Source organism: Salarias fasciatus, chromosome 15 (assembly GCF_902148845.1).
Source record: "Salarias fasciatus chromosome 15, fSalaFa1.1, whole genome shotgun sequence".
Classification (NCBI taxonomy): domain Eukaryota; kingdom Metazoa; phylum Chordata; class Actinopteri; order Blenniiformes; family Blenniidae; genus Salarias; species Salarias fasciatus.
This window is the reverse complement of record NC_043759.1, coordinates 15,276,708-15,304,588: the sequence shown is the minus strand read 5'-3', so window position 1 is coordinate 15,304,588 and position 27,881 is coordinate 15,276,708. Positions and strand designations below refer to the sequence as shown.

Sequence of the window (27,881 nt, the reverse complement as noted above, 5' to 3'; positions counted from 1 at the left end):
AATGCGCACCCCTCGAAGACGTCACAACGGGTTGGCGGTGCATCATGGGAGTTGTCGGCTTCTTCGACAGGAAGCTAACAGGCTGTGTAGTCCATGCGTCTCAGGTAGGGCAGCATTCCACGTTTCTCAGCGGATACGGCTCTTAATTTCATGGCATGTAAGGTGAGGAGGACGACCGACATCGCTGCCTCTAAGACGGACACAAACCAGAGCAACCATGGCCGCCGGTGAGTTTATTCCTCAAGTCGGGCTAGCCGGAGAAGCTAATGTTAGCTCAAGTTAACACAGAAATGAAGAGAGATCTGGACTGGGATTTATTGGGGAGATGTGAGTCACGTATCGCTGATGGGGGGGAAAAAATGCCTTTTTTTTATTTGCTTAGAAAACGCCAGCGTGATCTTCAAGGTGTACTGCCTGACAGTGATGACCCTGGTAGCGGCTACATACACGGTGGCGCTGCGGTACACAAGGACCACCTCCACAGGGGAAATGTATTTCTCCACCACAGCTGTTTTCCTCACCGAGGTCATTAAGTTGATCCTCAGTCTGGGGATGCTCACAAAGTAAGTCTTTGAAATGTCCAAATTCCTCCAAAGTTCAGCCTGACATGTGGCCACAGATGTTGATTTAATGTACCCGAGAAGAGACTAAACATGTAGTCTGTAACCACTGACAGGGTGACTGTTATCTTACAAGGAAACACAGGCTGTTTAAAGAGACAGAGGCTTTGCAAGAGCTCTATGCAGACTTTACAGGCAGCTGCAGGCTATCTTCACTTTTTCCAGTACAACTCTTTTAGTGGGCAGCTCATGCTTGCACCATCACAGACCTTTACATCGCCATCACATCAAAACACCCCTTAGGGAAAATGATGAATGAATGAATTCTGTGTGGCTTACGGTATTTCTTACTGTCCTTTTATACCGATGCTCTTCTTGGATTGTTTTGTAATTTGACTGATGATCAGAAAACAGGGTTTTAGTCCTGGCTGCCAAACAGCTGTGGTAAAAGTAGTCCAAACAGAGTCAAGCTGTGATCACACCTGCTGCTCATCATGACTTTTCTGGGGTTGTTTGCATTCTCTGTCCTTTGTGGGAGAACACGTTTGAACCATGGTCCCCTCAGGAACAGCAACAATATTTCTTTCATAGATTAAAACAAAAAAAATAATATCTATCTATATGTATATATATATATTTACAGTCTACATATCGCTTAATAACTGTCCACATATAGGACCCTTTTGTAGGGATAACAAGACAAAAGTCTCTTGTTCAGAGGAGCTGCGATTCATCGCAGTTCCACAGATTGAAGTGTGCATTTCTTTTTCTTTCTCAGGGAAATGGGAAGCTTTACCAGACTCAGAAACACGATCATGGACCAAGTCGTCTTCAGCCCCAAAGAGCTGCTGAAGCTGAGCGTGCCGTCGCTGGTGTACGCCGTTCAGAATAACATGGCCTTTGTTGCTTTGAGCAACCTCGACGCAGCAGTTTATCAGGTAGGACCTGAAAGTGTTTTTACTGGTCGTCAGATAAAGGAATGTAAACACACACCTATGCTTCGCCCACAGTCGGGTGTGGACTGTCAGTTTTTGTTAACCTTATGGCTCTATAATAAACACAGGGAGCAGCTGACAAATGTCTCTGAGACACCTGGACACAGAAGCTTTCTCACTTCCTCTCTTGAGAAGCTCAAACCAAATATTATTAGGTTTCAGTCTTTCCAGAATAATCTGCTTTCAATTTCTGCTTTTCTGGCTCAAAACATTTAAATTCTTATTGAATGAATACATTATTTATATGCGCTGTATTTATTTATTACGTTCCATTCATTGCTGGGCTGAACTATCAGTTGCTTTCATGCTTTTCAATATATACAGGTTTCTGTTAATCATTTTCCAGTCACTCATGGCTGTCTGTCATAAAGTAATTGGTTTAGACAATAGTCACACATTTCAAATGCTTCAGGAAGTTTCTGTTGAATTTCTACTCTCAGATCTTATCTATTTTCAAAAATACAGTGTAGCTTGCTTCATCTGGGACTATTTTAAATGTGTGTGTAAACAGAGTTGTATTCTGTAAATGTATAATTTCTGGTGTAGTGAGATGCGTGCAGGAAATGTCAAACATTTACATTACTGGTGTGTCTCGCCTGGATGGATCTTTACAAGCAGAGTTTGAGTCTCTCTTACCGTCCTTATATAGCAGAACTATGGTGCTATTAGTTGCTGTACAGGTCTGGGAGACGAGGCCAGTGCTAATTTTACCGTGTACGCAAATCTCATTACAAGCTCACAGAGATCATCACACACATCCAAAAGCTACATACTTATTGTTATCAGTTGCCAATCTCATTTGTTTCTGTTGTTGAACTTATTTGTCTTGTTTTTTTTGTTTGGTTTTTTTTAATTCCCATTCAGGTGACCTATCAGCTGAAGATCCCGTGCACGGCGCTGTGCACCGTCTTCATGCTGAACCGCTCGCTCAGCCGGCTGCAGTGGTTCTCTGTCTTCATGCTCTGCGGAGGCGTCATCCTCGTCCAGTGGAAGCCTGCAGAGGTCACCAAGGTTCAGGTGGGAGCCGGAAGCGCTCGTACGTCAGCGCTGCTGCGCAGTAAAGCTCCAGTTTGCCTTTGGCGTTTTACGACTGCGCGACCTTTTGTCCAACGGCTCCTGTTGTGTTTTATTGTTCTCCACAGATTGAGCAGAATCCGTTTATTGGCTTCATTGCTGTCGCTGTAGCCGTTCTCTGCTCTGGATTTGCAGGTACGGGAGGCGCTACGTTCATGAAAAGCAGTAGCAAAAGTTGTCACAATCGGATCCTCCACTGCTACTTTAACTCAACACACAATACTGTTCAGAAGTAAAAGTAAAGAATTCCTAACTGTCTGAATGAGCAAATGCATCAGCAGCTAACTAGAGTGTTTCCACTCTCTGGCTCAGGCGTCTACTTTGAGAAAGTGTTGAAAAGCTCCGACACGTCTCTGTGGGTGAGAAACATCCAGATGTACCTGTCGGGCATCGTGGTCACCATCATCGGCGTCTACATGACCGACGGAGAACAGGTCCTGGAGAAAGGCTTCTTCTTCGGTTATACTCCCTGGGTGTGCTTCGTAGTGTGTAAGTATGGCTCCACCTGAGGATTCTTTAATGCTCACTTTGAGTGTGTGGCTGATCCTGCTCTGTGTGTGTGTGTGTCCAGTCCTGGCCAGCGTGGGCGGTCTGTACACATCGATAGTGGTCAAGTACACAGACAACATCATGAAAGGCTTCTCCGCCGCGGCTGCCATCGTCCTCTCCACGGTGGCGTCCGTCATGCTGTTTGGACTGAAGATAAGTACGTTTGTTTTTCTTCACCTATTTATAATACACCTTTTTTTTTTTTTTTTAAATGAGAAACAACATGCAGAGCTCTGGGTCTGTCACTGGAGGCGGAGGATATTTCTGTTGTGTTGAAGCTGACTGTATCAGTAAAATCTTATCAAAAGTTCCAGCTGAACCCTATAAAGAGCCCGTCTTACTCCTTGTTGCGTAACGTTAACGCACGGTCTCTGCTTCTCTCTCGTGCAGCGATCACGTTCGCCTCCGGCGCGATCCTGGTCTGCATTTCCATCTACCTGTACGGACTTCCAAAGCAGGACACGTCCCGGGTGGGCCGGCCGGACCCGGACAAGGAGGCCAAACAGAAACTGATCACAGTGTGAGTCCAGGAGGATCATCTCCGGCTCGGGGTCCTGCCTCCCGGGACTTGGCGTGGGGAGGGGGCGAGTGACCGCGGTTCCCCCCCTCTAAAGACTCTGCCATCAGTTTCGGCTGCGTGTTGTGTCTCGTCCGCCACACAGATGACGTCTGTTTCAAGGTAATGTAGGTCTGCTCCTACCTCCACCCGCATGGGACTGGTGACAGTACTGTGAATTTGATGAAACGTTTGTTTTGACTCTTTTTTTTTTTTTGTAAGTGTCACAACAGGCTGCTTTTTTAAAAAAGTTTTTTTAATAGTCTGATACAATCAATGAAGTTTTGGACCCTCCCTTCGGCCAGAAGCCACAAACGTCGATGGCAGTTTTACTCTGAAGCCTTTGTGTCTCCGAGGGTCGACAAATATCACTACTCACTTATCAGACTATTTTCTCCAATCGATAATTATTCTGCTTTAATTGTGCAATGCTGAGCGTTTTAGGTTGAGATCTTAATGTGCTAAATGACCACAGACCGCATCAGTGGTTTGGTTGATATCATCTCTGGTGTCTTGTAGTTTTTTTTTGTTTGTTTTTTTTGTATCACTTTTGTGTTGCCTTATCTATAAAATATCTGAAAGCCTTTGATCGAACTGTATGGAGCGATGGAATAAGGAGCCGTTTCCTGTTGCAGTAATCCGCCGGCAGTCTCAAACCATTGGTTTCATTTTCAAAACTGTATTTACAGTTCAGGTTATCCACAGCGCCGATCGGACTGTAATCCGAGCGTCACATTTTATCCACCGGCGAGACGCCAAGGATCCTCATCCCGTTGGCCAGGACCGAGCGGGCGGCGCCGAACAGCCGCAGCCTCGCCTGTTAACGTACAAGCAAAAAGCAGACGGCGCTTTTTTTAAACTGCCAGCTGTGATCTGTAAACATTCACCTGCAGCCTGACCAAACAACAAGTCTGATTTGAGTTGTCTGAGGCGTCTCTCCGGGAGAAAAAAAAAAAAAACAGAAAAAATTGGTTCGGTTTCAACAAATCGCAAGTGAACAGGAAACACAACGACAACAACACATGAAGTAGCAGCAAAGTGGAATCAATAACTTTTTTGTGAAAAATGTTTGCACTGAATGTAAAAGGAGATGGTATAAAAAGACCATAATAAAAGCTGTCAAATGTTCTCGGCTATTTATTGGAGCCATAATGACTAAACTTATTACCCCAGGTGCTTAACGCCCTGTGTAATTACACACACACACACACAAACACACCTTGCTCATGCTCAACAAACAGTTATGCCTCCCAGCCCTGATTTACTACTAGTACTCAGAAAAGGTAAGGATCAAATGTTTATTCCTTTGGAATTCACCTTTGATTGTTGCTGCGTGTTTTCCTACCTGAGCCACATCCTGCGGGCTTCCTTTCACCGGCAGCTCTCTGTGTGCCGAAGCGATCAGATGGCTGCAAAGACAAACAGCTATTACAGCAACTCAACAACGGGCCCCGAAGGGAGGACTACACACAGCGGCCGGCCCTCCAGAGCCAACATCCTGGTCCCTCACCACAGCTTCAGGAGGAAGGTCACCAGGTGTCGGGGCTGCAGATCCTGGGCGGAGTGATGCAGGACCTCGTCGTAACTGCAGACGGAGGAGATCGGGTGAAAGATGAACCGGAGCGAGGAGCTTCCATTGTGTCCCGTCAGACAATAGAAATGATTGTTTACCGAAGAAGGTGCTGCAGGATGAAAACGCCCGCCTGCTCGGGTAGAAGGGACGGATCGAATGATTCTCTGTCCACACCTTCATTCTTTCGCATTAAACTAGAGCGAGAACATCAAACACACAAACAATTAAACAATTAACTCCAAGGATAATTTTTTATTTTTTTTTTTTAAATGAGTAACTTCAATGTAAAAAAGCAAACGTGAGCTTGTTGTTTCTTATGAGTCACTTTAGAAGCAGTAGAAAGGTTGAATATGAATTGTGTTGAATGGTCACAGTTGATGAAAATTCTTCTCTTAAACAGAAACCAAACAGTTTCACATCTATGTCCTTTTATTATCCTAAAATTATAAACTTAAGTTTGTGTACTTTAGTCCTTGATTATGTAATTATGAATTAATTCAGTCTGACCAGCTCTTCACACAAGAATCTGTACTTAAGCTTAAGTAGAGAAGTAAGCTGGTTAAAATAACCAGTTTTTTCTAAATGTCTGCAGATCGTGAGTTGTTTGGTAGTTTCTAAATGACTTCAGAGACGCGTTAACCTGAAACTTTGTGACTGATGGACACAGACTGGGGCTCCTCGGCTCAATAAGGACTTCTACTTGGAATAAAAACAGCTGGGCTCTTCAAAGAGTCGCACCGTTAAAACCAACTAAACGGGAATTCCTGAGATATTTCCGTGGTACCTGCAGAGTCGAGCGTGTGTGTACTGCAGGAAGACGCCGGTGTCGCCCTGAGCCTGCAGCATCCGGTCCCAGTCGAACTTGTAGTCCGATAGCAGTGGACCTTTAAAGTCCTTAAAGGCATTGTTAAAAAAAAAACAAAAAACAAGACAGTTTGTAAAGAAATGCAGTATAACCTGAACCTGCTGCATTCACTGATGGCTCACCTGGACTATGAGAGCGCTCATCCCTACTTTCTCCGCTGTGTCTGCAGGCTGCTCTGTTTCTTTTGTTGCTGCGAAAAAATCAGAAACCAGGTTCACTTTACTCCCCCATTGAAGTGTTTTTCCTTTGGCACATTTCCTTGAGATTCTGGTTACACAATCTTTTAAAGCCACGTGTTTTATTTGATTTTTACTTTGAAAATCAGTCATATTAATAATGGTCCATTATGGATGATGATTATTTGGATTTCTGCAGCTCGTATGGAGTAAAATGTATGGGTTTATATCTCTACTGCAACTTTGGGAAGACAGCAAACACTGCTAATCACCGACCTGTGTGTGTAAATATTGGCTCAGTGTGTGGCGGGCTTTACTGTGGCTCTGGCTCATGTTGTGCAGCATCCTGGAGCGGGCTTCGTCCAGCACGTCCTCCAGAAACACCACCTCCCCCGTCCTGGTCTTCATGCCCCTGACCAGGCCGAAGGGCACGTGTCGACACCTGCAGCCGGGAGGGAACGCCGCCGAGGGGATTTTCATGACGGAACATGTTCTTTCATTGCATTTCTCATGATGAGGCGTCATTAAAATTTGCATTTTGTTGAAATTGCACTTATTTTTTTTTATTGTTAATTTAATTTAATAAAAAGGAATAATTAGCAAAAACTGGTAACTGATTCCAAGGATTTAAAACACTGGGAGATGGTTCTCATCAAGAACCGGTTTTTGATTGATCTCTACTTAAGTTTGATGACGGAAAACTTCTATTAACCAACATTTATCGGCGCCTGTTTGATCCTTCTTTACTCTGGGTGGATGTGTGGTGCAGGTGGAGCTCAGCTCTTGACCGTTCAGGTTTTTCAGGTTACCTTTTCGCCCAAGAATGTCCCATGTTGAGCAAAATCTGGAACAACTGGTGGAAGTGATTCTCTTGACTTTTGTCTGTCTGGAAACAGTAAAGCAGACCTAATGAGTGGCGAACGAAATGACAGGAATTCAAGGCAGAAACGTCGCCTTTTCGCACAGCTGAAAATATTCTATAGAAAATCTTGGCGAAGTGGCTTCAGAAACCTGAAACAGAGGAATGGGTCAGCTGCACTTTGCATTTCTGTGTTTGGACATCATGTTGTTAGTCGTCCTGTATATCTGCTGGAGATAACATTTTTCTTTTTTAATAGTTAATAATTAACTGTTAATTAGAAATACGATCAAGTCCAATAAAAGTGCCACCGGTGTGAACAGCGTTTGGCGTTTGCATGTTCTCACCACGTAAATCATCTCATCGAAGTGGTATTTTTCCTTTCGGTCGATGGCTGCGGCGATGTCCCTGCAACACACAAAATAACACTTTTACCGACACTTGCGCTCTTCGCACAGTCTAACGCACGGCGTCAGCGGCTCAGGCCGACCTGGTGATGTACAGGGTGGTGCCGTCGCTGCGGAGCAGCGTGCAGACGCTGCTCATGTCTCCGTGAGGTGAAAGATCCACAACGCCAGTCCCCTTCCTGCCAAAAACAACAACAACGACGACGGTGGATGAAAGTCTGGCGTCTGTCCCGGCAGTTACTGATCTGAGTGGCGTCCCGTACTCGGAGGTCTTCAGCAGGCCGCGGCCCTGCAGCTGCTCCACCACCTCGTGCGCCCCGCGCTGGTGAAAGGACTCCCCGCAGTACACGTCAAAGCGAATCCCTAAACGCTGGACAGATTTCAGATCAGCCTCACCGGTCATTCTGTCGCGAAATCAAATCTGCCGTGGTGTATTTTACCTCATAGACACGGCGATACTCGTCCACCGTGATCTCTCTGAACTGTCGCCATAGCGACACGGCTTCGGCCTGGTGCTGCTCCAGCTGTCTGAAAAAGTCTCTGGCAGCTCGGTTTATGTCTTCGTCGCGCTCTGCCTCTTTGTTCACTTGGACATAAACCTGCAGGCGCAAAGCAGAAAACACCAAATGCAGACAGACGCAGAGAGGCCGCCTGCGGCCTCGTCTCCAAACATTTCCACGCTCACCTCGAACAAATGCTGCAGCGGGTTTTGCTTCAACTTTTCAAAAGATCCAAACCGACTGAACCCGGCGCCCAGCAAGCCTGAAATCCAGGAAATCTTACTAATTCTATCCGTAAGACACACTATTAATACATGCCCTGCAGTCTACTCACCAAACTGCATTCCCCAGTCTCCCAGGTAGTTCATCCGGACCACTCTGTTTCCCAGTGACTCCTTCAGGTTAGCGATGAAGTTACCTGGAAATGTAGACAAGATCTTGTTTATGTGACTAATTTAAAATTCAGGGTTTGGCTTTACACACATATTCAGTACAAAAGTTGTGTGTATCAGCCATTAAATGCATTATACAGTGTGTATCGTGTTTTTCCAGGGTTGTTCTATCAAAAAAGTTCACATTCTTTAATGGATTTTGCTTATTTGCACTGATATCTGACATACGAGTGCATTATTTTTACCTTGAAAGGATATATCAACACAATATGTTTAGTTTTTGTTCAGAACTTGGGTAAAACTGAGAGTTTTGAAATAAGCAATAGGGTAATCTTGCCATGTTAGCAGTAAAATGCACTGCTTGACCCGACGCCACCTGGATTTAACTAAGCAAATAGGCACAAGGCTCCTATTGGACAATCACTGCCTGGGCGATTATCTTTCAGCAGGCAACAAGTTTTTTTTTAACCCCAAATGGTGCAATGAGTTGCTTGTAATACAACCATGTGGAAAGAGACATCCTGTGGTCGTGGAAAAGATATTTGTCTGTTTGAGAAGGGCGAAAGTAAGAGCATTTCCACACACACACGATGTGGAGGGAACGCAAGGGACTAGGGCTGAGCAGCTGTGTAAGGCTTCAACACATTTCTACCTAAACGTACCAATAATGGTGGAGCGTAAATGTCCAGCGTGGAACTTTTTGGCGATATTCGGTGAGCTGCAACATAAAGACACATCCAGCAGCGTCAACATCAAGGTGATAAAAAGCAACTTCAAAGAATGTTCACGAAAGGACCCACCTGTATTCCACTAATGTTGTTCCTCTTTGGAAAGATTTTAAAAGTTCACTGTCCAACCCAAATGTGTTGTTTTCTCCATTTTTAAATGACTCCAACATTTTCTAGACGAGAGAAAGCAGAAACACTCTGATAACAGTGGGAGGATGGGGGATTGATTTCCGTCTTTGTCACATACCTCGGCAAGAAGCCGGCGGTTCACTCTGAAGTTGATCATTCCACACGCAGCGGAGATTTCCTCCACCACACTGTCCTGCTTCAGCTGAAGAATATGACGTTTCTGATGTTACTGAACCATAAATGCTGTACGACAGCAGCAGAGCAGAACAGAAAACCACAACGCCTGCAATAAACAGTTCACTGATCATGATCTGAAGGTTGAGATTTGATCTGAAGTGACCTGTTTTGTCCGACAAGGTAGAAGTTAACGGTGACTGAAGGAGACAGGAAATCATCTGGTTTGGATCAAGAAGAATCAGAAACGTGTTCAACCTGATTGGCTGCTCCCTCCCTTCATTGGTGGTAACAACAAATCACCTGACTCCATCTGATCCTTTAAATCGTCTCTAGCCCAACTCCCTGGCAGCTCCATCTCCAACACACCTCTACCCAAACAATCCCAACCTGGCCTTTCTAGCTTCATCACAAAACTGCTCAACCTTAGCATCATCTCCGCTCTCTCTTCCTCACCTCTTCTACAGGGTTGACACTGAAGAGTGCATTCACACACAAAGATGTACAGCAGAAACCATTTGCTGAAACTATGATGTGAAACAGAGCATGTGTATGCAATAGTTATTTTTGGAGGCTGTGTTTGCACTTCTCACCTGAGCCGCCAGGTTTTCTGTCTGCAGCTGGATGTCTCCACTGGATGGTAAAACGCCACCGCTTCGCAAAGGGCCAATGGCCAGTCTGAAGTCAGCAGACTGCCTGAGGAGAACCACGGGGTCAATGAGCTTTTAGAGGACAAAAACAGGGGGAAACACCTTGAGGAGCGACACTTAACTGTTTCTTCAGGACTGGGATTGCTGTCAGAGCTGGTATGAAGACATCCTCGGACTGCTGCAGAGTCCTGCCCAGCTACAAAACAAAAACACACAGCACATGGTGAGGACTTCACTGACATGCATTATGTTGTTTGCACTGGCTCCAGGGTCACAGCCTGTTAGCGTTCATTAATATATTATAATATTTACTGGACATCTCGGCTCATTACCTTCTCTGCTATTCTTCGTCTAAAAAAGCAAGCCATGTTTCTCAAACTTCAGCATCAAATTTGAGTGGGCAAACAGTGAAATCTGCCCATTAGTTCACATTGACGCTGCAGCAGCACTTCCTTATTTTAGGTCGCCGCCCCCTCTCGGTCCGTCCAATCACAAACTCCGATTTTCCATACGTCACAGGTCAGAAAAGGAGCGTTCGATTTCTCTCTCCACTCCTCCCGAAAAGAGCAAACCCAAGACGCTGAGTATTTACGTGGAAATCCACTTGTTTAAAGGGTTTTTCGACTCTGAGACCTGAAGTATGACTGCTTTAATTTAAAGTTACCTTTTAATTTACCTTATTGGACTGTCAATATGTATTCATTTCATATCAAATGAGAAATGTAATGAATTTATTCTCTGCAGTTATTTCCTAATATATCCATCATTGATCCATTTCATACGGTATGTATTGCAGTATTTGCCTTTTCGCAATTTTCCATCAGTTTTGTTCCATTTAACTCAGTATGACTGAATGGCAGTAAGATTAATCTCATAAATATGTATTATTCTTCTGTTTGGTTTCAACTCTTTTCAAATCTGTTTATCAAAATTTTCAGCTAGCAATTTTTAACTATTAACATCACATTTGTCGTTTCAGTTTTGTCTAACTGTTTTCTAGCTAATTTCACTAAGAAAGTCACAATAGCTTGCACTCGAAAATGCATTTCCCAGTTGTCCTATTAATAATTCTCTACTTGAATGAAAAGCAGCGTAAAAAAAAATTGATTTTTTTTATTTTTATTATTGTATTCAAGCAAACTTTAAGTGTACAGAGCAGCAGGTTATGTCCCTAAATTCTTTAACTGGCTTCTCATGGAGTACTTTTGAAACTTCAGTGCACCTTTAATCATGTCATTTTGCTTCTGGGTCTTCTTGCACTGTTAAATGAGATCTTGGAGAACTCCTCTTAAATGGCTTCACATCCACTCACAGCTGCATGATAAACACAAAAACACTGAAGCACTGCTCTCCAATTCTTCGAACGTTGGTGACATCCAAAAGTGACACATTTCAAATAGAAAACCAAACATTTGTGGAAAAAAAACCTTTATTACTTCTGGTTTTGGTCAAATCAAAGCCTGTTTTGATACCGACAGCAGATATAATCATAAAAATCTGGAACAATGAACAAAACTAAAATAAAAAATAAAATACAGTGTATACAATGCTTTAACAATGTCAAAAAAAAGCCAAGACTTCTGCTGTTACTGTAGTCCAATCACAAAGCTGCCTCCATTCTGCTCATCATCCCTTTTTCAAAATGCTTTGATAAAAAGCTGCAGCTAAAAACCCTCTCTGTGTGAAATAACTGAGTGACGAAAAAAAAAAAAAAAAATCAAGTAAAATCAGAAAAAGTGTGTCGACAGTCTGCCTTTCACAAAGGCATCAGAACAGAGCCAAACATATCAATACGGCAGTGAAGAGACCACTGGGAGTCGCAGAAAGAGTCTTGGGGCACGTCGGCAGGAGGAAGCCCCCCTAACGTCCACGCCTGAGGCAGTGAGTCCACAGAGAGGCAATATGGCACAGCGAGGAGAAAAGTCCAACCAGACCCACCGAGGCCCTGCAGGAGCTCGCAGAAACAAGACGCCGACACTCAGGAAACGTCTGCGGAGGGAAACAAAGGACTGAATAATCTGGATCAACACATTCAGAGAGGATGAAGCCAAGTAGACCGTTGTCACTGGGTGACCATCACTGAAGGATTCCATTTACACAAGAACGATCTGCTGGAAACTGTTTCCATTAGAAAAGGATCACATGCATACAGCAACACTTTGGTATCGAACAAACAAGAGCAGCGAGAAACCACTAGTCAGCGTTGTGTTCTTTGAATTGCAACTACATAAATATATGCAGTTATTGTGGTGGTCCAGTGAAAGTTTAATTCAGTAGAGCGGTCACCAAAAGCACCACTGTGGAATCCACCGTTGTTGAACCACGAGCACATGAGCAAACGAAAATATTAGGCTTACTCTGACACGGGTCATTTTTAGATCAACCTAGTTTTTGGTCTTGACTGCAGTGTGCCAGAACAGCAAAACTCTGGGGCGGGGAATGAGGTAAATTCAAGCAGTCTGGAGTGGTGCAGATTTTTTTCAAATACATCCCGGTTTGTAATCAGGTGATGTTTAAAACTGTTCTAATGTATGGTAAAGAGATTTCCTCTTTGTTGCTGGTCTGCACTAACTGACTAATGTCAAAGCACCCTAAAGAGATCACTGCTTTTAGTGATTCACTAAGAAAGTTGCTTTCAAACTGTGTTCTTTTCAGGGACTCCCAAAAAACTGCTGCTGTGTGACCAAACAGCCAAAACAAACATTTAGATTATGCGTAAGCAAGGCATTTTCAAGATAAAACCTTTAGTCTAAGAGATTTAAGAAATTTCTTACACATCTGAAAAAGAACACACACAAACAGGTTAGGGTTTATTCAGCATGCGAAGCATGAAAATAAAGTATCACAAAGGTAGTCTGGATCAAGCGACAAGCTCTTTGTTTAATAGTTTGGTCAAGAGATTGAATCAGTGTGTAACACATCCCACCAGTGGATCCACTCAGACACTGCACCATCATATTTCCATCCACTCAAGAAAACAAGTTCCTTTCTTCTGAAAGCCTCAAAACCTGATGTGTTGTTTCATGCAGTACAAGATGTGACAAATCCAGAATATACTCACAGCTGGCAGGTTGCTCTCCAAACCGTCGCATCAGCTGGTCGTGCGTGAACTTGACGAACGCATCATATTGCTCTGTTTGAAGACAAAGCATTAATCAACACCCGGTTTACACAACACATGAAACTCATTAAAAACACACAAACACACACACCTGCGAGCTTTGTGGTCAGAATCTCGTCGTACTCCTCGCGAATTTTGTCCTCTCGCTCCTTCAGTAGTCTCTCGCAGATCATCCCGACCTGTCTGAGGGAGAATAACGGCTGTTCTTTCCTGACGGGAGAGGCGCCTGAAGACGTACCTGTGAGGAGAGTTTATGTTGCATCATTACTTCGTCCAACGTTACAACAACATGCCAACGCTGACACTGCTTTACATTTGTGTCACATGAATCGGAACATGTTGGCAGACAGGAAACAAAGTGGCTTGCACGCAGTCTGTGGCATCACTATCTGTAATCAGATTCATCACCTGACTTGACAGCTGAGTGCAGGAAAGCAGTGCTGTTTCTGAGGCTTGCTCTGTACTACAGGTTGTGTCGGCTCCATTTTTAATGATCCAACCTCAAAGGGCATCATTTTTCTTTGTACATTTTCGGTGGAGGATTCCCCGGAGCAAACAAGTTTCTTTGGAGTGTCAGGCTGTATGACTAATTCAGTGGGGCTTCGCGATAAAAGCCAGTGGAAGAATAAAGACTAATCCGCTCTTCTTTAACCCTTTGTAACTTGATGTAATTTATGTCACAGAATGCAAGGGCTTCTGCTACAATGTCTCCAACAAAACTACAACTGCATCTAGCAATTCTTCAATTTTATGTTTTTGAATACAACACACGGGTGAATCTTATCTGTGATTGGCTAACTGTACTATGGAGAGTCCTGTGAACCACTGTAATTACTAGTATAAATGCACAAAGCTTGGGAGTCATAGTTAAGAGAGGACAATGTCTTAAATCACTAGTGAAAGGGTTAACTGGTTTGCTGAGACTGTGGAGATCCCCATGCTTGCTGTTAGAAATGACAATACCACATCAAACGGTCCCCACAGCAACACAGCTATGAAGAACATATTGAAACTACAAGACTGTCAGGGTTTAAATATTCAAACAATGTAGGCAGAACATGAATCCAGTTTTAAAGGTCAGCTTGCCAAGTGTGGCTCTTAGGTGACGGCTATGATGTTTCTCTGAATATAACCAAGTCGGGGGTGAGTAATGAGCTTCTCCTAGTACCTGGGAGGGCCGAAGCACCAGGGGATGTTGTGCAGGTCCAGAGGACAGCAGCCGTCCACCTGCTGGAGAGCACTGTCCAGGTGTCGCCGCTTCAGTCGCTTGTACTCCTGCTTGATGTTGTGGAGAATTTGCTCTGAAAGACACATTCACCTCGTGGATTAGAAAGACATTCTCTAAATCCAAGAGGCAAAACACAAAGACGATCTATTGACAAACACAAGCAGCTGCATTGGGCAAATTTAACACACAAAGCTTTTTTCTACTACACACTGACACCAAATAATACAGTAACAACAAATGTGGACGCAAATTTATTGTTAAATATATGGTGAACTATGATGAGATCTATTTGAAGGTCACCCCAACTCATTTATCTGTTAAGTTTCTTAAAAACACAAAAAAACAACACAAACTTCGAGAGACAGTTAGCTCGATGTAGCTAGAAACACGCAGAACAATTACAAGGCAACAATGCGCATGAAAACGACTGCTGTGGACCATGTAACACAAAGCAGAAGCGAGGTTATCAAGATTACAGGGGAAATGGGAGTATTTCTTACCCGCGGTGAGTCTGGACGACACTTCCCCGAAAGGCGACGGCTCCATACGCAGATACTTCTGCGGCGAAGACACCGGAGACATAACCGGGGCGCACCTTCGCCTTTTGGGCGAAGCCTGGTTCATTAACGGATCAAAATCCAGAGTCCTTTTCAAAGTAGCGCCACAAGCCATCGCGCTTCAAAGTGTCGAGAAAATAAGAAGTATCACTGAAAAATAAGACTGAAGACTGGGCCCCGGTATGTCGTGCTAATGCTGCTAACTCCCGTTAGCTCGGCCGATACCGGGCGGCGAACAAATACACACTTTTTCCGTTTGTCGTTGCCTTTTATCAACAAATCTTCCGACCTCCGCTTTACCGACTATGTTTTCAAGATGCCTCGATAAGACGGAGCTGTTTTAGCCTAATCAACAAGCAGATGATTGAAGATTTAATGGTATCAACACCGGACGCTCTCTCCTACGACCCCTTTATTCCTCTCGCCTCCGTCCTCACTGCGCGTGTGCGAGAAAACACGTGAATGCTGGGAGCTGTAGTTTGTAATCATCATAGGTTCATTGTGTGAAACACCTGTCAGTACTACATTTCCCAAGAATCCAGAACATTTTGTTTTTTAAATTTGTTTTTGTTTGTTTCCAAAAATTCCCCTTTAGTAAAGTTTTACTTTCATTCAGTGTTTTTATTTATTCGCATACAAAAACAAACACAATATCAAAAAACCCAAGCTTGTTTTATGAATAAATAGTTTTGAAAAAGAATGATGCAGTACGATTTAATACAACACGATATTTCTTTAATTTATTTAGAGCAAGTTCATTGAAATACATGTGTCCAAATTTTCATACGAGCAAACTGAGCAAATTTTCTGTTTGTGGATTTAAATTACCGCTGGTTTGAACATCAAAAAGTGAAAATAAGGAGTCAGCAACTTGACAACCTATCAAGACTTTCAGGGGAATCAATATTTATAAAGACAGAGTGAAAGAAATGTGGTATTCATTAACACTGATCAAAGTCTTCATGTTGCTTTCCTCTGTCTGACGTTTAAAGGCATTTCCCATCATTGCAATCACTTCCTGTTACCCTTGCAAACATTTTTATTGTTAACTGTAAAAGAGGATATACAGGGTATATTGCAAAACTTGTTGGGACTTGTAAAAGCAGCAAAGCAACTTGCAAATTAGTGTGACACTGTGTATCAGTAACTTTAAAAGCACTTGTGGTACAGCTGAAAACACTGCACTATCGTGTGCCTGTAGTGAGTCACTGTACCATATTTCTCTTTGGTCATGCTTTTCAGATTTAATGTTTTGGCAGTTTGTTTTCTTGATGTGTATTTTTTCAGCTTGACATTTTTATTGTTGGACTGAGGGTAGATTTTATTTGCAAGACTCGACAGACTGGAGCAAATTAAATTGAAGGAACCCTACAGCCTGACAAACACAGCACCTTGTTCAATGACTGCTTGAATTAAATCCCTATTGTTTTTCATTTTTTATGAGCTGATTTTCATAAGATTGAAATGAATATTCAAAAAACTGTACCGTGTTTATGTAATCTCAAAGTGCATAAGATAAATTCTGAAGTTAAACAATGATTAATTGAGATTTTTGATATCCTTTTATGGCTTTTTCTGAACTGATCGTTGGCAAAGTTAAAGGTTATGTGTGTCATGTGGTGCGGACAAGTGGTTAGCTCTCTCGCCTCACAGAGAGCGATCGCCGGTTTGAGTCTAGTTGGACTTATAGGTTTTCTTCAGGAACTCTGGTTTCCTTTCATCATCAAAACATATGTCTAAGGTCAGTGGTGACTCTGAACTGTGCATTCTTATACGTGTCAATTTGTGTTTTCCTGTTGATGAACTGGAAAACTGTTCAGAGTGTACCCTGCCTTCCATCATCGTTAACAGGGATCAGCTCCAGCTCCCAGAGGCCCTGAAGTGGGATTGAAGATTGATGGATGGGACCATTTTTGCAAACCCACAGTGATTTCTGTCAAATGCTTGCTGAGCTCCTTCAGCAACATAAGCAGCTTACAAGTGACATCTTTAATTTAACACTGTCTGGTCATTTAAATCAATCGAAGCCTTCTCATACATTACACAAGCAGATCAAACGTGGCATGGTTCATATTTTTTACATTTAGATTCTTACATCCAACTGTGGCTGCAGCCCTGCATGCATTAAGTAAACCAGGCTTGTGGCTTTGGCGAGATTGAAGCATCTTGTTGCTAAATTAACAAAATCCTCTTGACATCTGTGTGAACAGATGTTGCCATTTTCCTCTTCTGTAAGCAAGGAAGCCAAGAGATGAAAAAGACCAGAGCAGATGTTGAAGTCAGAAGATGCTTTGGCAGCCGTTTATTTGTAATTTGTCACTTTCATGGCTGTGAGACATAACCACAGTGTTATTAGATGGAAAAAGGGATCAAATTCACTGGCGGTGAGACGCTGCTTCACTGCAGTTGCTGATGGTGTCTGCTTGTCCACGAGGGGGCGCTCAGACACCACTGATGATCCTGATCAGTCATCAGCTCAGGGCCTGGCCTGGAGTCTGGGAGATCATCTTTCTTCAGTGGATCAGTCAGGGGAGTCTGTTAATCAATCAAACGAATTCAAGACAAATCACCACCAGCTGCAACTTTATTCAAAAGTTTGAAAACAGCAATACAAAAAAAAAAAAAAAAAAAACACTTGACTGCTTGTGATTTTTAAGTCATAGATTCCTCATTATGCCACCAATGTACAGAAGCCACTTGACAGTTGACATTTTGATCTTCAATACTCAATAATACAAGAGGCAGCAAAGCATACTGATAAACAGCTGTCCGGATAACTTTACATCAAGATAAATGTCTACAGAACAATTGTGCTGTGAGGTTTCTAGATTAAAAGTACTACATCATCTATTAGAAAAATCGCATTTTCTCAACTTCTTTTGCAAGGTCAGTTGTCAATGCACAACATAACGCATACACACAAACTCCCATCCAAGGTACCAGTGAATGAAAAGACCTTTGCTTTTTTGTTTTGATAAGTAAAATTAACAGCAGACTTTTTTTTTTCAGAGTTACGCCAAAACTACTTCACTAGCCCTGTGCATGGGTTGCTTTTGGTTTTCCCCCAATGATGCCCCGCTGCAACAGTAGCACTAAAACAACTCACAGCAATGAATCAAAAGGCTTGGGGTTGGAAATATATCACTAAATCACAACGTATCACATACATACAAGGCCAGTAAAATCATACATTTGTTGAAAGCAGCTATCGTCAGAAACCCCAGTCAGTTTGATGCATTAGTGACCAGCACCCTGCATCCAGATTCAGCTTTAATCTGCTTGAGCTTTGACCAAATACTTGTTATTGTTGTCATTATCATTGTTGTTGTTGTTGTTGTCTTGGCTGTATAGCTGAGTGAGTCATTTCGAACAATTTTATTTTGCAAGAAAACACTGTACAGTTGTAAGGTATACATTTGAACAAAGACACATTACTGAAGGTGTTACAGCTAGCGAGTGAAGAAATGGACATCAGGGACAATCACTGCCACAGAAAATGCCATTTCAAATTTCACAAACTCAAGCTGTGAGTCTATTTATTACTGACCTCTAACTAATTAGAGTTTCTTTTGTCATGGTGATAATGTTTGTCTTTTTCTTTGAGCATGAACCACCTCTCACTTCTCAAAAATCTCTTTACACATTTGCCACTCACTGAGTGTTGTCAGAAGAAGTACAAAAGTGGCATGTTGAATGGCTATTAAAAAAACCCAAAACAATCAAGAGTCACTTTAACTTATTTTTCTACCTGCTTATAGAAATGTTTATATGCAACATGTACATGAAGCCTGTAGAAAGTCAAGGCGCAAGGATCTGTCATATTAATGGTGCAAGACACATGTTAAAGTCTAAATGACACAGAAAAAAACAACTCGAATTAAAAATGTCAGTAGCCCCTTATCCCGTAAATGAAGAAATATTGTTTTCAGAACCTGAATTCACAGTACAAAAATATAATATGCCTTCACTAATTGGATACCATGAAGTCTATGGTAAACAGTAGACTTGTTATAGTCTTTGACAATCCTCTCCGGTTGTGAGTCCTTCTATGACCTTGCATTACCATTTGGCACTTTGGCACACCGTGTGCTCATACACAAACAAAAAGTATGTGACCACTAAAGCGTTGATGTGAGCGTGTAAGTCAACACTTTGTTTTGAATACCTAACTTCTGCTTTTTTTGTGTGTGTGTGTGTGTGTGGAATGGGATCGTTTGAGGAGGATGACATTTACACAGTTTTTTTTCTTTCTCTCTCTCTCTCTCTCTCTCTCTCTCTCTCTCTCTCTCTCTTTCCCCTGACAGCTAATTAGACAGCTTCTGCAGAAGTTTCAGTTGACACAGACATTGTAACTTTGGCTATTTTCACAGTGGTCTTCACGCAGCTCTCTGCAGCCCTGTTGGCGGAGATGTTGGCATTTCGATTCTGGCAGTCCGACTCCAGGCTATTGTCCAGCTGCTGGGCGCTGCCCCTGCAGGCGTGGCAGGAGCTGAGGAAGGCGTGCCGCAAGTCTTTGCTCCTCAAGGCGTAGATGATGGGGTTGACGGTGGAGTTGAGCAGGCAGAGCATGCTGCAGAACGCAAACACCGTCTTGATGTCATCGTCCATCCTCCAGAAGAGGTCGTACACCATGATGGCGAGCACAGGGCCCCAGCAGATGACCAGCACCACCAGGATGAGCACCAGGGTCTTAGCCAGACGGATGTCCATGCGGGCCTGCTCGGGGCGTGTGGTCTGCACTTTAGTCCCGTCCGCCGAGTACACGACGAGGCTCTTCTGGGAGGCGCGGCTCAGCATGCGCACGGCGTGGTGGTGTGCTTTCCACAGGATATATATGTAGGCGTAGATAATGAAAAGAACCAGCACGCTGGTCACCCCGATCCAGAACAACAGGTAGTTCTCGTCAATGAGAGGGAATATGTCTGAGCAAACGGAATTGAGACGTTTACAGTTCCAGCCCAGCAGGGGTAGCACTGCGATGACAATGGAGATTGTCCACATCATACAAAAGGCGATGACAGCCTTTGTCCTGGTCACTATGCGCCTGTAGGCCAGCGGCCGGTGAATGGAGATGTAGCGGTCGATAGCGGTGAGGAAAAGACTCCCGACCGACGCCGTGAAGGACGCCGTGACTCCACCCAGCTTGAAGAGAAAAACATTGGGGCTGTCCTTCCTGTGGAAAACATGGAAGTCCAAAAAGCTGTAGACAAAGATGACGCTGCCCAGCAGGTCTGCCACGGCCAGGCTGCCAATGAAGTGGTAGGACGGCCGGCAGCGGAGCGTGCGCGACTGCAGGATGACACAGAGCACCACCAGATTCTCCAGCACTGTGAAGGTACCCAGAGTCAGCGACATGACCGCCACAGCCAGCTGCTGGCTGGGAGTCAAGATCATGAAGCACTCCATGTCCATAAAGTTCTCCCCACATTGTATAGTGTTAGTCTCATCTCTGATTGTGCTCCTGTTGCCAAACAAGTCTGTGGCGTTGGTGGGGAAGAAGGGAATGCCCTTGAGGATGAGCTCCTCATCTGCAGGTACTTTATCCGGGAAGGAGTTGCTGCGGAAGGCAGACAGGGGCTTCTGCACAGAGAAGCTGCCCTTGAAGTCTACATTATTCATGGGATCGTCGTAGTTAGCATCGTTGGAGCCCAGATACTGTAAGCCAGATGTGATAGTCCGGAAGGTGGTGTCCGCCACACCATCCAGCACAGATTTCATGGCTGTGTCTCAGGGTAATACTGCAGTCTAAGATGCCCGGACAACCTACAAATCGACAATAAACATTTTTAGACATATTTTGGAAAAAGAAAATTGTCATAACAAACAGTTTAATTTGATAATATTTAACAATCATGAACACTTTCCATCCTACTGAAATATCATCACATAATTTAAATGTGTCACTGCAGATGTTTGCTCCTTGGCGCCTTTGTACAGATCAGATGTGTTTTTCACACATTTCTGACTGTGCATAAAACCACACCTGGGCTTCAGGGTCCAGATCACACTAATTGCATTATATTCCATTATGCAACAATACATCAATTAACTCTTATGCGCGTCTAGAAACGTTTGAATACTTACAAAATAAATGAAAACGCCTTCATTTCTATCTGACGTGATCTCTATCAAACATTTATGAAAGACCAAAAGGATTTAAAATAATGAAAAATGAATACATGCCAGATTTTTGCTTTACAGCAAATTTAAACAGTTAATTTAACATTTGGTTTGTTGAAAAAGTCTGGCCATCAATGAGGAAACCTCAATTTAAGATTATTTTACTGCTAAATACAAGTAAAATAGAACAAAATAGACACTTAAAGAATATAAAGAACACAAACCATTACTATAAAACCTTAAAAAAAAAAGATGTTTTTTTCTTTACCTTACATAATTTTCCAAAGTGCGCAGAATCGTCCTTTATCGCCGCGCGTTAATCCAAGTCAGAAGCGCATCATCCAACCAATTCAGATCTTACATAAAAAGAGACTGGAAAAACCAGCATGAAAGCGCTTGGAACAATTCGTCAGCTTTATCACAAGTTTGTTTTCGCAAATTCTCTGTGTAAATAAGTTTTTTTTTTTTTCTGAATAAATGTTTCGTGCGCTCGTGCTGTGTGGAGTCAGCTTGTTGCTGCTGCTGCTGCTGCTGCTGCTGCGCCTCCAGCGTCTCTCCAGCCTCTTTCTCCGTGTCTTCACACTTATGAAGCGTCGCTCCTACAAGCCCTGTCACGTGTCTCCATACGGCTTTATCCGCCCAACCCATGAAGCCGTCAAGTGCGGCGCGCGAGAACAAGGGAGACGACGGAGGAGGCTTATTAAAACGGATTTGATTTGTAGTCCCAAAGCTCTTTTTTTTGTTTGTTTTTTTTTGGGGTTTTTTTTTGTAGAGAATGCGCTCCTCAGACAAAGAGCCAGCATCGACAAAGCATTAGACCAGTTTCATCTTTGTAATTCATAAAGTGATCACGGACACTGTGTAAGAATCAGTAAATGTTCTTTTATCAGCGCTGGCTGCACTTTCCTCCGCTTTCCTCTCGTCCAGCAGCGGATAGAAGAAGCTGTAGGGTTAATTGATAGTCAGCGCACGCCTGTTTATTTTGTGAATAATGAACCAAAAATCGTCAAATTCAAAGGAGAGAAAGCTTGCTTTCGTATTTCTGATGCTGGGTGAATACTGAACCCAGCCGTCCCTGATCCAAAACTCCTGTCTGCAAAACCCGAATATCGAGTTTAGATTTGAATGAACATGATAATAGAAAATTACTAAAGACTGATGAGTGAAATAATTTGAACAGCAATGTGGTCCTGGGGTGAATGATGCACATTTATTTATGCATTTTTTTTTTTTTTTTTTGCGCTGTGCACGCGCCCTTGACGCTTCTCCTGCTCCGGACAAATCAGCCAGTTATCAGCACATTCAATCCGATTACACACCAACTAATGAAGGAGTCAGATCCTGGAGGTAATCACAGTAACAGAGGTGTGACCTCGACTTGGCCTCCTTATTAAAAAAAGAAAAAAAAAACACCCTCAGTGAGGAAGAGGAATGATTTCATTTCCATTTATTCAAAGCTTTTGGTGTGATTGTCTCCTCCTCTCAGCCGTGCAGGCTGCTGCTCGCTGATACAATCAGAGGTGCAGGCCCAGGAGACTGGGATGAGTGGCTGTATTGTTGGAGATAAAGCAAGAAAACCTAGAATTCATGTGGTATTTTGAGGAGCCTCGGGAGAATTCACATGAAGTACCTGTTCCTCATCAGTGGATGTAATCAGGGAGCCATTTGTGATGAAAGCAGAAGGGGATGTGTTTTTAATGGTGGAAGAGATATGATGAAAAAAAAACACGCTTTTAGTTATTTGTAAATGTATCTTTTTTTAAAGTGACTTCTCTTTTTGGTTTATTCTTCTATTGCTATTCATTTATACATTTTTATTTTATCTTTTCCCATTTCATTCTGCCATTAGTATTTCTCTGCTAAATGGTATTTTTTCTTGCCGTGGAGAGCAATCTGCATTCTCTTCTATGGAAAGTGGTTCATAAATAAAGTCTATCAGTGATGTAGGGAGCTAATGCAGACAAAGTACGTTTCAAAGGTGACTTATGCAGAATCTGAATTTCAGCAGCCTTTTGCTGCAAACTGCTGATAGATACTGCATATGGTCAGGAAAAGACAGAACCATGGGACCAGCTCTTCTAATTTTTCTGTGTATTTATTGTTTTTTATTTTTTTCTCCCTGAATTGACTGGTAACAGTTTGTTAGTGTGAGCAGCTGAGCTACTTGTAAAGCTCCAATCCTCTAAGCTCTTTCTCATTAATCTTTAGGCAAACTGTGAAAATAAACACAATATTTACTGTCATGATCTGCCGGACAAGATAAAGATTAAAATCTGGGCTTCACACACTGACACCCTGAGATGGGACCAGAATGAAAGCTCTCTTCCCTGGCTGTTGATAACTGATTAGGGCTGGCAGAGTACCTGGCAGATAAATGCCTTGTTCTAGGAAACATCAAAGCGGCGAGAGAAGAGCAACATTAGTTCACTTCCTCTGCTGCTCTGGGCTTCTCACATCCAGGTAATGATCTCGGTCTCCAGTTTGCCTCTCAGACCCCAGCGAGGAGACTTTCACTGCTGAAGAGGCTCTATCTGTCCTGCTGCGGTTCATCTTTCGCCTCTGCTTTGGATTGTGTGCTATAGTCCACTTCTTCATTGTTTATGTCAACTTCGGTTAGATATATATACTTGTGGGGGATATCTGTGAGGAGGCAAAAATGTTGTTTGATGCAATTAAATTAGGTGTGGAAGAATAATCTGGCTTGGGAGCAAATAATGGCATTCATCATTCCTGCTACATTTAACCAATTGAGAATTATTTTTTTAACGAAAAAGCCTCTGTGGTGGATCAGTTTATAGACTCTTGTTTCTTAAAGGACCTTTAAGAATGATTTTATGTCACAAAAAAATATTCAATCACAAAGGAACGGTGGTGATAAATACAAGAATAGAAGAAGTTGTTTTTCTAGGCCTGGTGTTTCTAGGGGGAATTTGCATGTTCTCTCTGTCTTCATATTCTCATTAGTCTGGGCTGGAGACATTTTCTAGCAATTAAATTAAATTGGCGAGATTTGTTCATTTGGCTTCATCGGTTCTTCTTTTCTCAGGGCTGGGCAGTTTTCTCTGTGTCCTGGTTTCCTTCCACAGTCCTGTGATGTGCATTTGAGGCTTGATTTTGACTCTAAAGGTGTAAATATGATTGCATGGATCTTTCTGTGTTGGCCCTGGACCCCAGGACCCTGGCTTGGACAAGACTCTGTTGAAGATGGATGGATGGATGGATGGATGGATGGATGGATGGATGGATGGATGAACTTTAATTTGATTGATATTATAACACGTATTTGATTTCCACCATATTTGAAAGTGGCTCAAATCTGATTTAGGAAGATGTGTATTTGTCCAGTTCTGATTGTCAGTAAAGAAAAAACAAAAATCAGAAATTTATCAGATATGAAAAGGATGGTCACATTTAATTAATTTTTTCTTTTACTGTGAATGTTACATGAGAGAGAGACTTGACCATGGAAAACGTCTCATTGAATAAAATGTCAGTCATCAGTGACCTTAATTAAGAGAAATTTCTTAAGGTGCTGATGTAAAGTAAAGCGTTTGCAGGCAGGAACGTCAGCACACTGACCTCTTCTTGGTCTGTACTTGTTTGCACATGAAGAGTACATTCCTGAGCCATTTCTTTTCCCACACCAGTAACAAGGCTGCATCTACAGGTCCACATGGTGCAGATTTTACTTATACAGTGTCTGCACTGCCACTGCTGAGGCCCGATGAAAACCAGCCCACAAGCTGCTGAGTTCTCTCATTCTGAACCAAAGAACTTACAGACCACATAAATAATGCCCCGTACGGGCATTTCATTTTTTGATGCTCAGTGTTTGGTAAGCTGGAGGCAACCTGGAGAAACATACAGAGGTTTGTTTTCACACATACACATCATTCCTGCAGAGTGAAACATTTATGTATTCACATTCATTTGAGTGACAACCAGCAACACCTAAATATGCCTCTGTAAGGACGAGGCTTCTGCAGCTTGGATGCAAACCCCCCTGTTATCTCCATGCAAAGTAATTGGCCGCATTTTATGTATGCTTAGACATGCAACACCTATAAATATAATTCATATCCGCCTTAAAGCATCTGAGGGTGTGGTGTCGGAGGCATCGGTTTTACTCTGAATACGGACACTGCACAGAATGCTCCGGCTGGAACGTGAAACATTTGAATTTCATCTGCTTATTATTCTCATCCCAGTAACTGAGACTTTGTAATTTCCACCACATGGAGCAGTTTAACTTTAGGCGGCGGGGTGGTGTGCCAAGCTGACTGGTGTACTGTGACAGTTTTCTCTGACTTGGTTGGCATGCTAACCTGTGAGTGAGCAATGAGTGACGGCTGAAGCAAAGCTCACGGCCATCTGCGTTTCAGTTGTGGTAAATAACATTTTGTCCTCTATTGACTCACTCCGAGTCCACAGAGCAGAAGAAAAGGAAAAGGGGCGGGGGTTGGGTTTTTTTCTGGAGGGGGGTTACACTGCAATCAGAAAGAACTAAAAAACGCCAGAGTGCCATGCAAGCAGGTCAATTTGCAAAATATAAAATATAACTGACCCCTGCAGTCACACAACAACAAACCCTGCATGTGTCACATCAGCGTGCACAAACAGCTGTTTGCACCTTTAAATGTCATGCGTTGGACTAAATATTTATGCGCCATCACATGACAACAGATGGCGACACACAAACTACATCTAATGTTTCTGTTCACATTTCCATATTCACACCCACTAATTACCAGGTGTTGGTGCCTCAACGCTGGAAAAGGGACAGAATTTACATTTATCGTCGTGACACAGAGGTTAGTTGTTTAATGATAGAAATTTGTGCTGGAATTAACTCTTTAACGGGCACTAATGATAATTTTTCACTTCAAAATCTCAGAAGTCTTTTATTTAAAGGTTCAATGATTGTGTTTCCACATCTAGTGCAGCACTGAATCCTACTTTATAGGATATGTAGTCTTTATGTCCAACTTTAAACACTCACCTGACCCACTGTGTACATGCAAAGTGCATATACTCAATTTTAATGTCACAATTCGTCCTATTTTCTATAGTTTATAGTGAAATGCATCCATCAGGTGCACCGAGTGGCAGTGAGATATGCTCGGCCGGAGCAAGGAGGGAAAACACAGCTGAGGTTTCCATAATAGGTGTGAAGCAGTCGTTTCATGCACTGTCAATGTTTTCACAAATTTTCGACGCATACAGAATCGGCATCCATCTCACTGCAGTGCACAGCTGTTGATTCTGTTCTCTGTGAGCGTCCTCAGTGTCCTGTTGATAGTGGGGAAGGACAATAAAGCTGGCAAATACAGTCACTTTCCTGATAGACACGGAACATTTGATGACGTTGGTTGATAAGGTTGCAGATGAAAACATGTATTTGTGAACTTTTTGGTTTTAAAGTAGTGATCAATTAATGTTGAGTGATGGAACATGCTCATTGGTTTGTGTTTATTTTAACTGATGTTACAGTAATCAAAGCTTCACTGAAGTGCCACACAAAAATAAAACCATTTCCCATGTCTGAGCACAAAATCAGGCGCACTCTCTGTGTTTTAACCTGGTTTGTGCAGAGACGGAGAGCCTGTGATATCGGGGATTCAGTGATATTCGAGAGGTTCACAGAAGTGCTAATAGATATAAAAAGGCACAGAGCAGAGTTTGTGTGAGACTGCTGCGCTGCGGTGAAAAAGAGGAGCTGGTCAGGACAGAAGTGTGAGGGGAAAAAGAGAGGGCAATGGAGGAGTGATGAGTCCAGAGAGGCAGCATGGAGAGGTGAGGACTGGGGCAGGTAGAGAGAGAGAGAGGGAGAGAGAGAGAGAGAGAGCGAGAGAGAGAGAGAGAGAGAGAGAGAGGTGAGAAGAGAAGAAATGGAGAAGGATGGGAATGTGATCGAAGAAAATAATAAAACAAATGACAAGTGGAGCAGTAGAAGAGCAGAGTTGAAGAGGTGAGGCGTCAGTGGGGATTGGAGAGAAGATGGGGGGGAGAACCCAGACCGAGCTGAACAATCTGCACCCGCAGTAAAAGTCTAACATTTTTCTGATAGAACTGCCACCAGATTCTCTCTCAATCTTCTTTCACCTCCTTTTTCCATTTTACCTTTCAGACCTACTATTTTGCTCTTTTACTTCACTCCTGTCTTCATTCCAAGTTTTTTCCATCTGATTCTCTGGTTCCTTTCTGTTCCTTTTACTCTCCCTGCCTCCTATGATTATTTTGTCTTCTCACTACAATTTTCTCCCATGACAACTTTATTTCACTCTTAATCTTTTCTCTCCTCCGACACACCAGTCAGACTTCCCCCTCCTCTTCTCTGCCCGTTTCGTCGTTCTCCTCCGGACTGGTTCTCTTTTATCGTCCAGACTTCATCTCTTGGGTTTAATGGGCTTCACAGCTCCTCTCCAGCACATCCACCGCCTTTGGTTAGGCTGAGTCTCTGAACCGGTCCTCAGTCTGGAGCTGCTGTTTTTTCTGTTGTAGCCACGAGCGACGCTTCTTCTCGGAGGTCGTCGAACACGACCCGGCCGCTGGCACAGCCTGATGCAAACTGGAGCAAGGTATCACCTTTTCAGCCAAACTTTTTTCTTTTCTATCAAGATGCACAGCTCAGGTTTTCGTGAGAAATGACCCTACTGTTAACATGAGTG

The 27,881-nt window shown here is 43.0% G+C and overlaps 4 protein-coding genes across 7 annotated transcripts; 1 reads left to right on the top strand and 3 right to left on the bottom strand.

Annotated features, from left to right (window-relative positions):
* The first annotated feature begins 63 nt into the window (after positions 1–63).
* Positions 64–4,862, top strand: slc35a1 (solute carrier family 35 member A1). Its single transcript, XM_030109585.1, has 8 exons — positions 64–227; positions 383–563; positions 1,339–1,498; positions 2,420–2,572; positions 2,698–2,764; positions 2,942–3,118; positions 3,201–3,335; positions 3,569–4,862. The coding sequence occupies exons 1-8, from the start codon at positions 218–220 to the stop codon at positions 3,700–3,702; spliced, it is 1,017 nt and encodes a 338-aa protein (XP_029965445.1). The 5' UTR covers positions 64–217; the 3' UTR covers positions 3,703–4,862.
* rars2 (arginyl-tRNA synthetase 2, mitochondrial) lies at positions 3,964–27,881 on the bottom strand. Of its 3 annotated transcripts, XM_030109581.1 has the most exons (21): positions 27,868–27,881; positions 10,520–10,565; positions 10,310–10,383; positions 10,131–10,233; positions 9,482–9,565; positions 9,307–9,407; positions 9,169–9,224; positions 8,449–8,532; positions 8,300–8,376; positions 8,055–8,213; positions 7,878–7,984; positions 7,698–7,793; positions 7,555–7,615; positions 7,158–7,234; positions 6,666–6,790; positions 6,295–6,362; positions 6,092–6,201; positions 5,406–5,501; positions 5,245–5,319; positions 5,080–5,143; positions 3,964–4,551 (listed from the first exon to the last, which is right to left on the bottom strand). In XM_030109581.1, exons 2-21 carry the CDS (start codon positions 10,553–10,555, stop codon positions 4,465–4,467), a joined length of 1,740 nt encoding a protein of 579 aa, XP_029965441.1. In that variant the 5' UTR covers positions 10,556–10,565; positions 27,868–27,881; the 3' UTR covers positions 3,964–4,464. The 3 variants fall into 3 exon arrangements, with proteins under 3 accessions (XP_029965441.1, XP_029965440.1, XP_029965442.1); XM_030109580.1 differs by lacking the exon at positions 27,868–27,881 and having other exon boundaries at positions 10,520–10,634; XM_030109582.1 differs by lacking the exon at positions 27,868–27,881 and having other exon boundaries at positions 10,131–10,229; positions 10,520–10,546.
* Positions 11,636–15,522, bottom strand: akirin2 (akirin 2). Its single transcript, XM_030109586.1, is given in 6 exon segments — positions 11,636–12,176; positions 13,249–13,320; positions 13,400–13,546; positions 14,477–14,498; positions 14,500–14,609; positions 15,037–15,522. Coding segments are annotated over 6 exon segments (534 nt in total). The 5' UTR covers positions 15,209–15,522; the 3' UTR covers positions 11,636–12,165.
* cnr1 (cannabinoid receptor 1) lies at positions 18,100–21,605 on the bottom strand. 2 transcript variants are annotated; one of them, XM_030109583.1, is made up of 2 exons: positions 21,482–21,605; positions 18,100–20,856 (listed from the first exon to the last, which is right to left on the bottom strand). In XM_030109583.1, exon 2 carries the CDS (start codon positions 20,809–20,811, stop codon positions 19,402–19,404), a length of 1,410 nt encoding a protein of 469 aa, XP_029965443.1. In that variant the 5' UTR covers positions 20,812–20,856; positions 21,482–21,605; the 3' UTR covers positions 18,100–19,401. The 2 variants fall into 2 exon arrangements, with proteins under 2 accessions (XP_029965443.1, XP_029965444.1); XM_030109584.1 differs by having other exon boundaries at positions 21,487–21,589.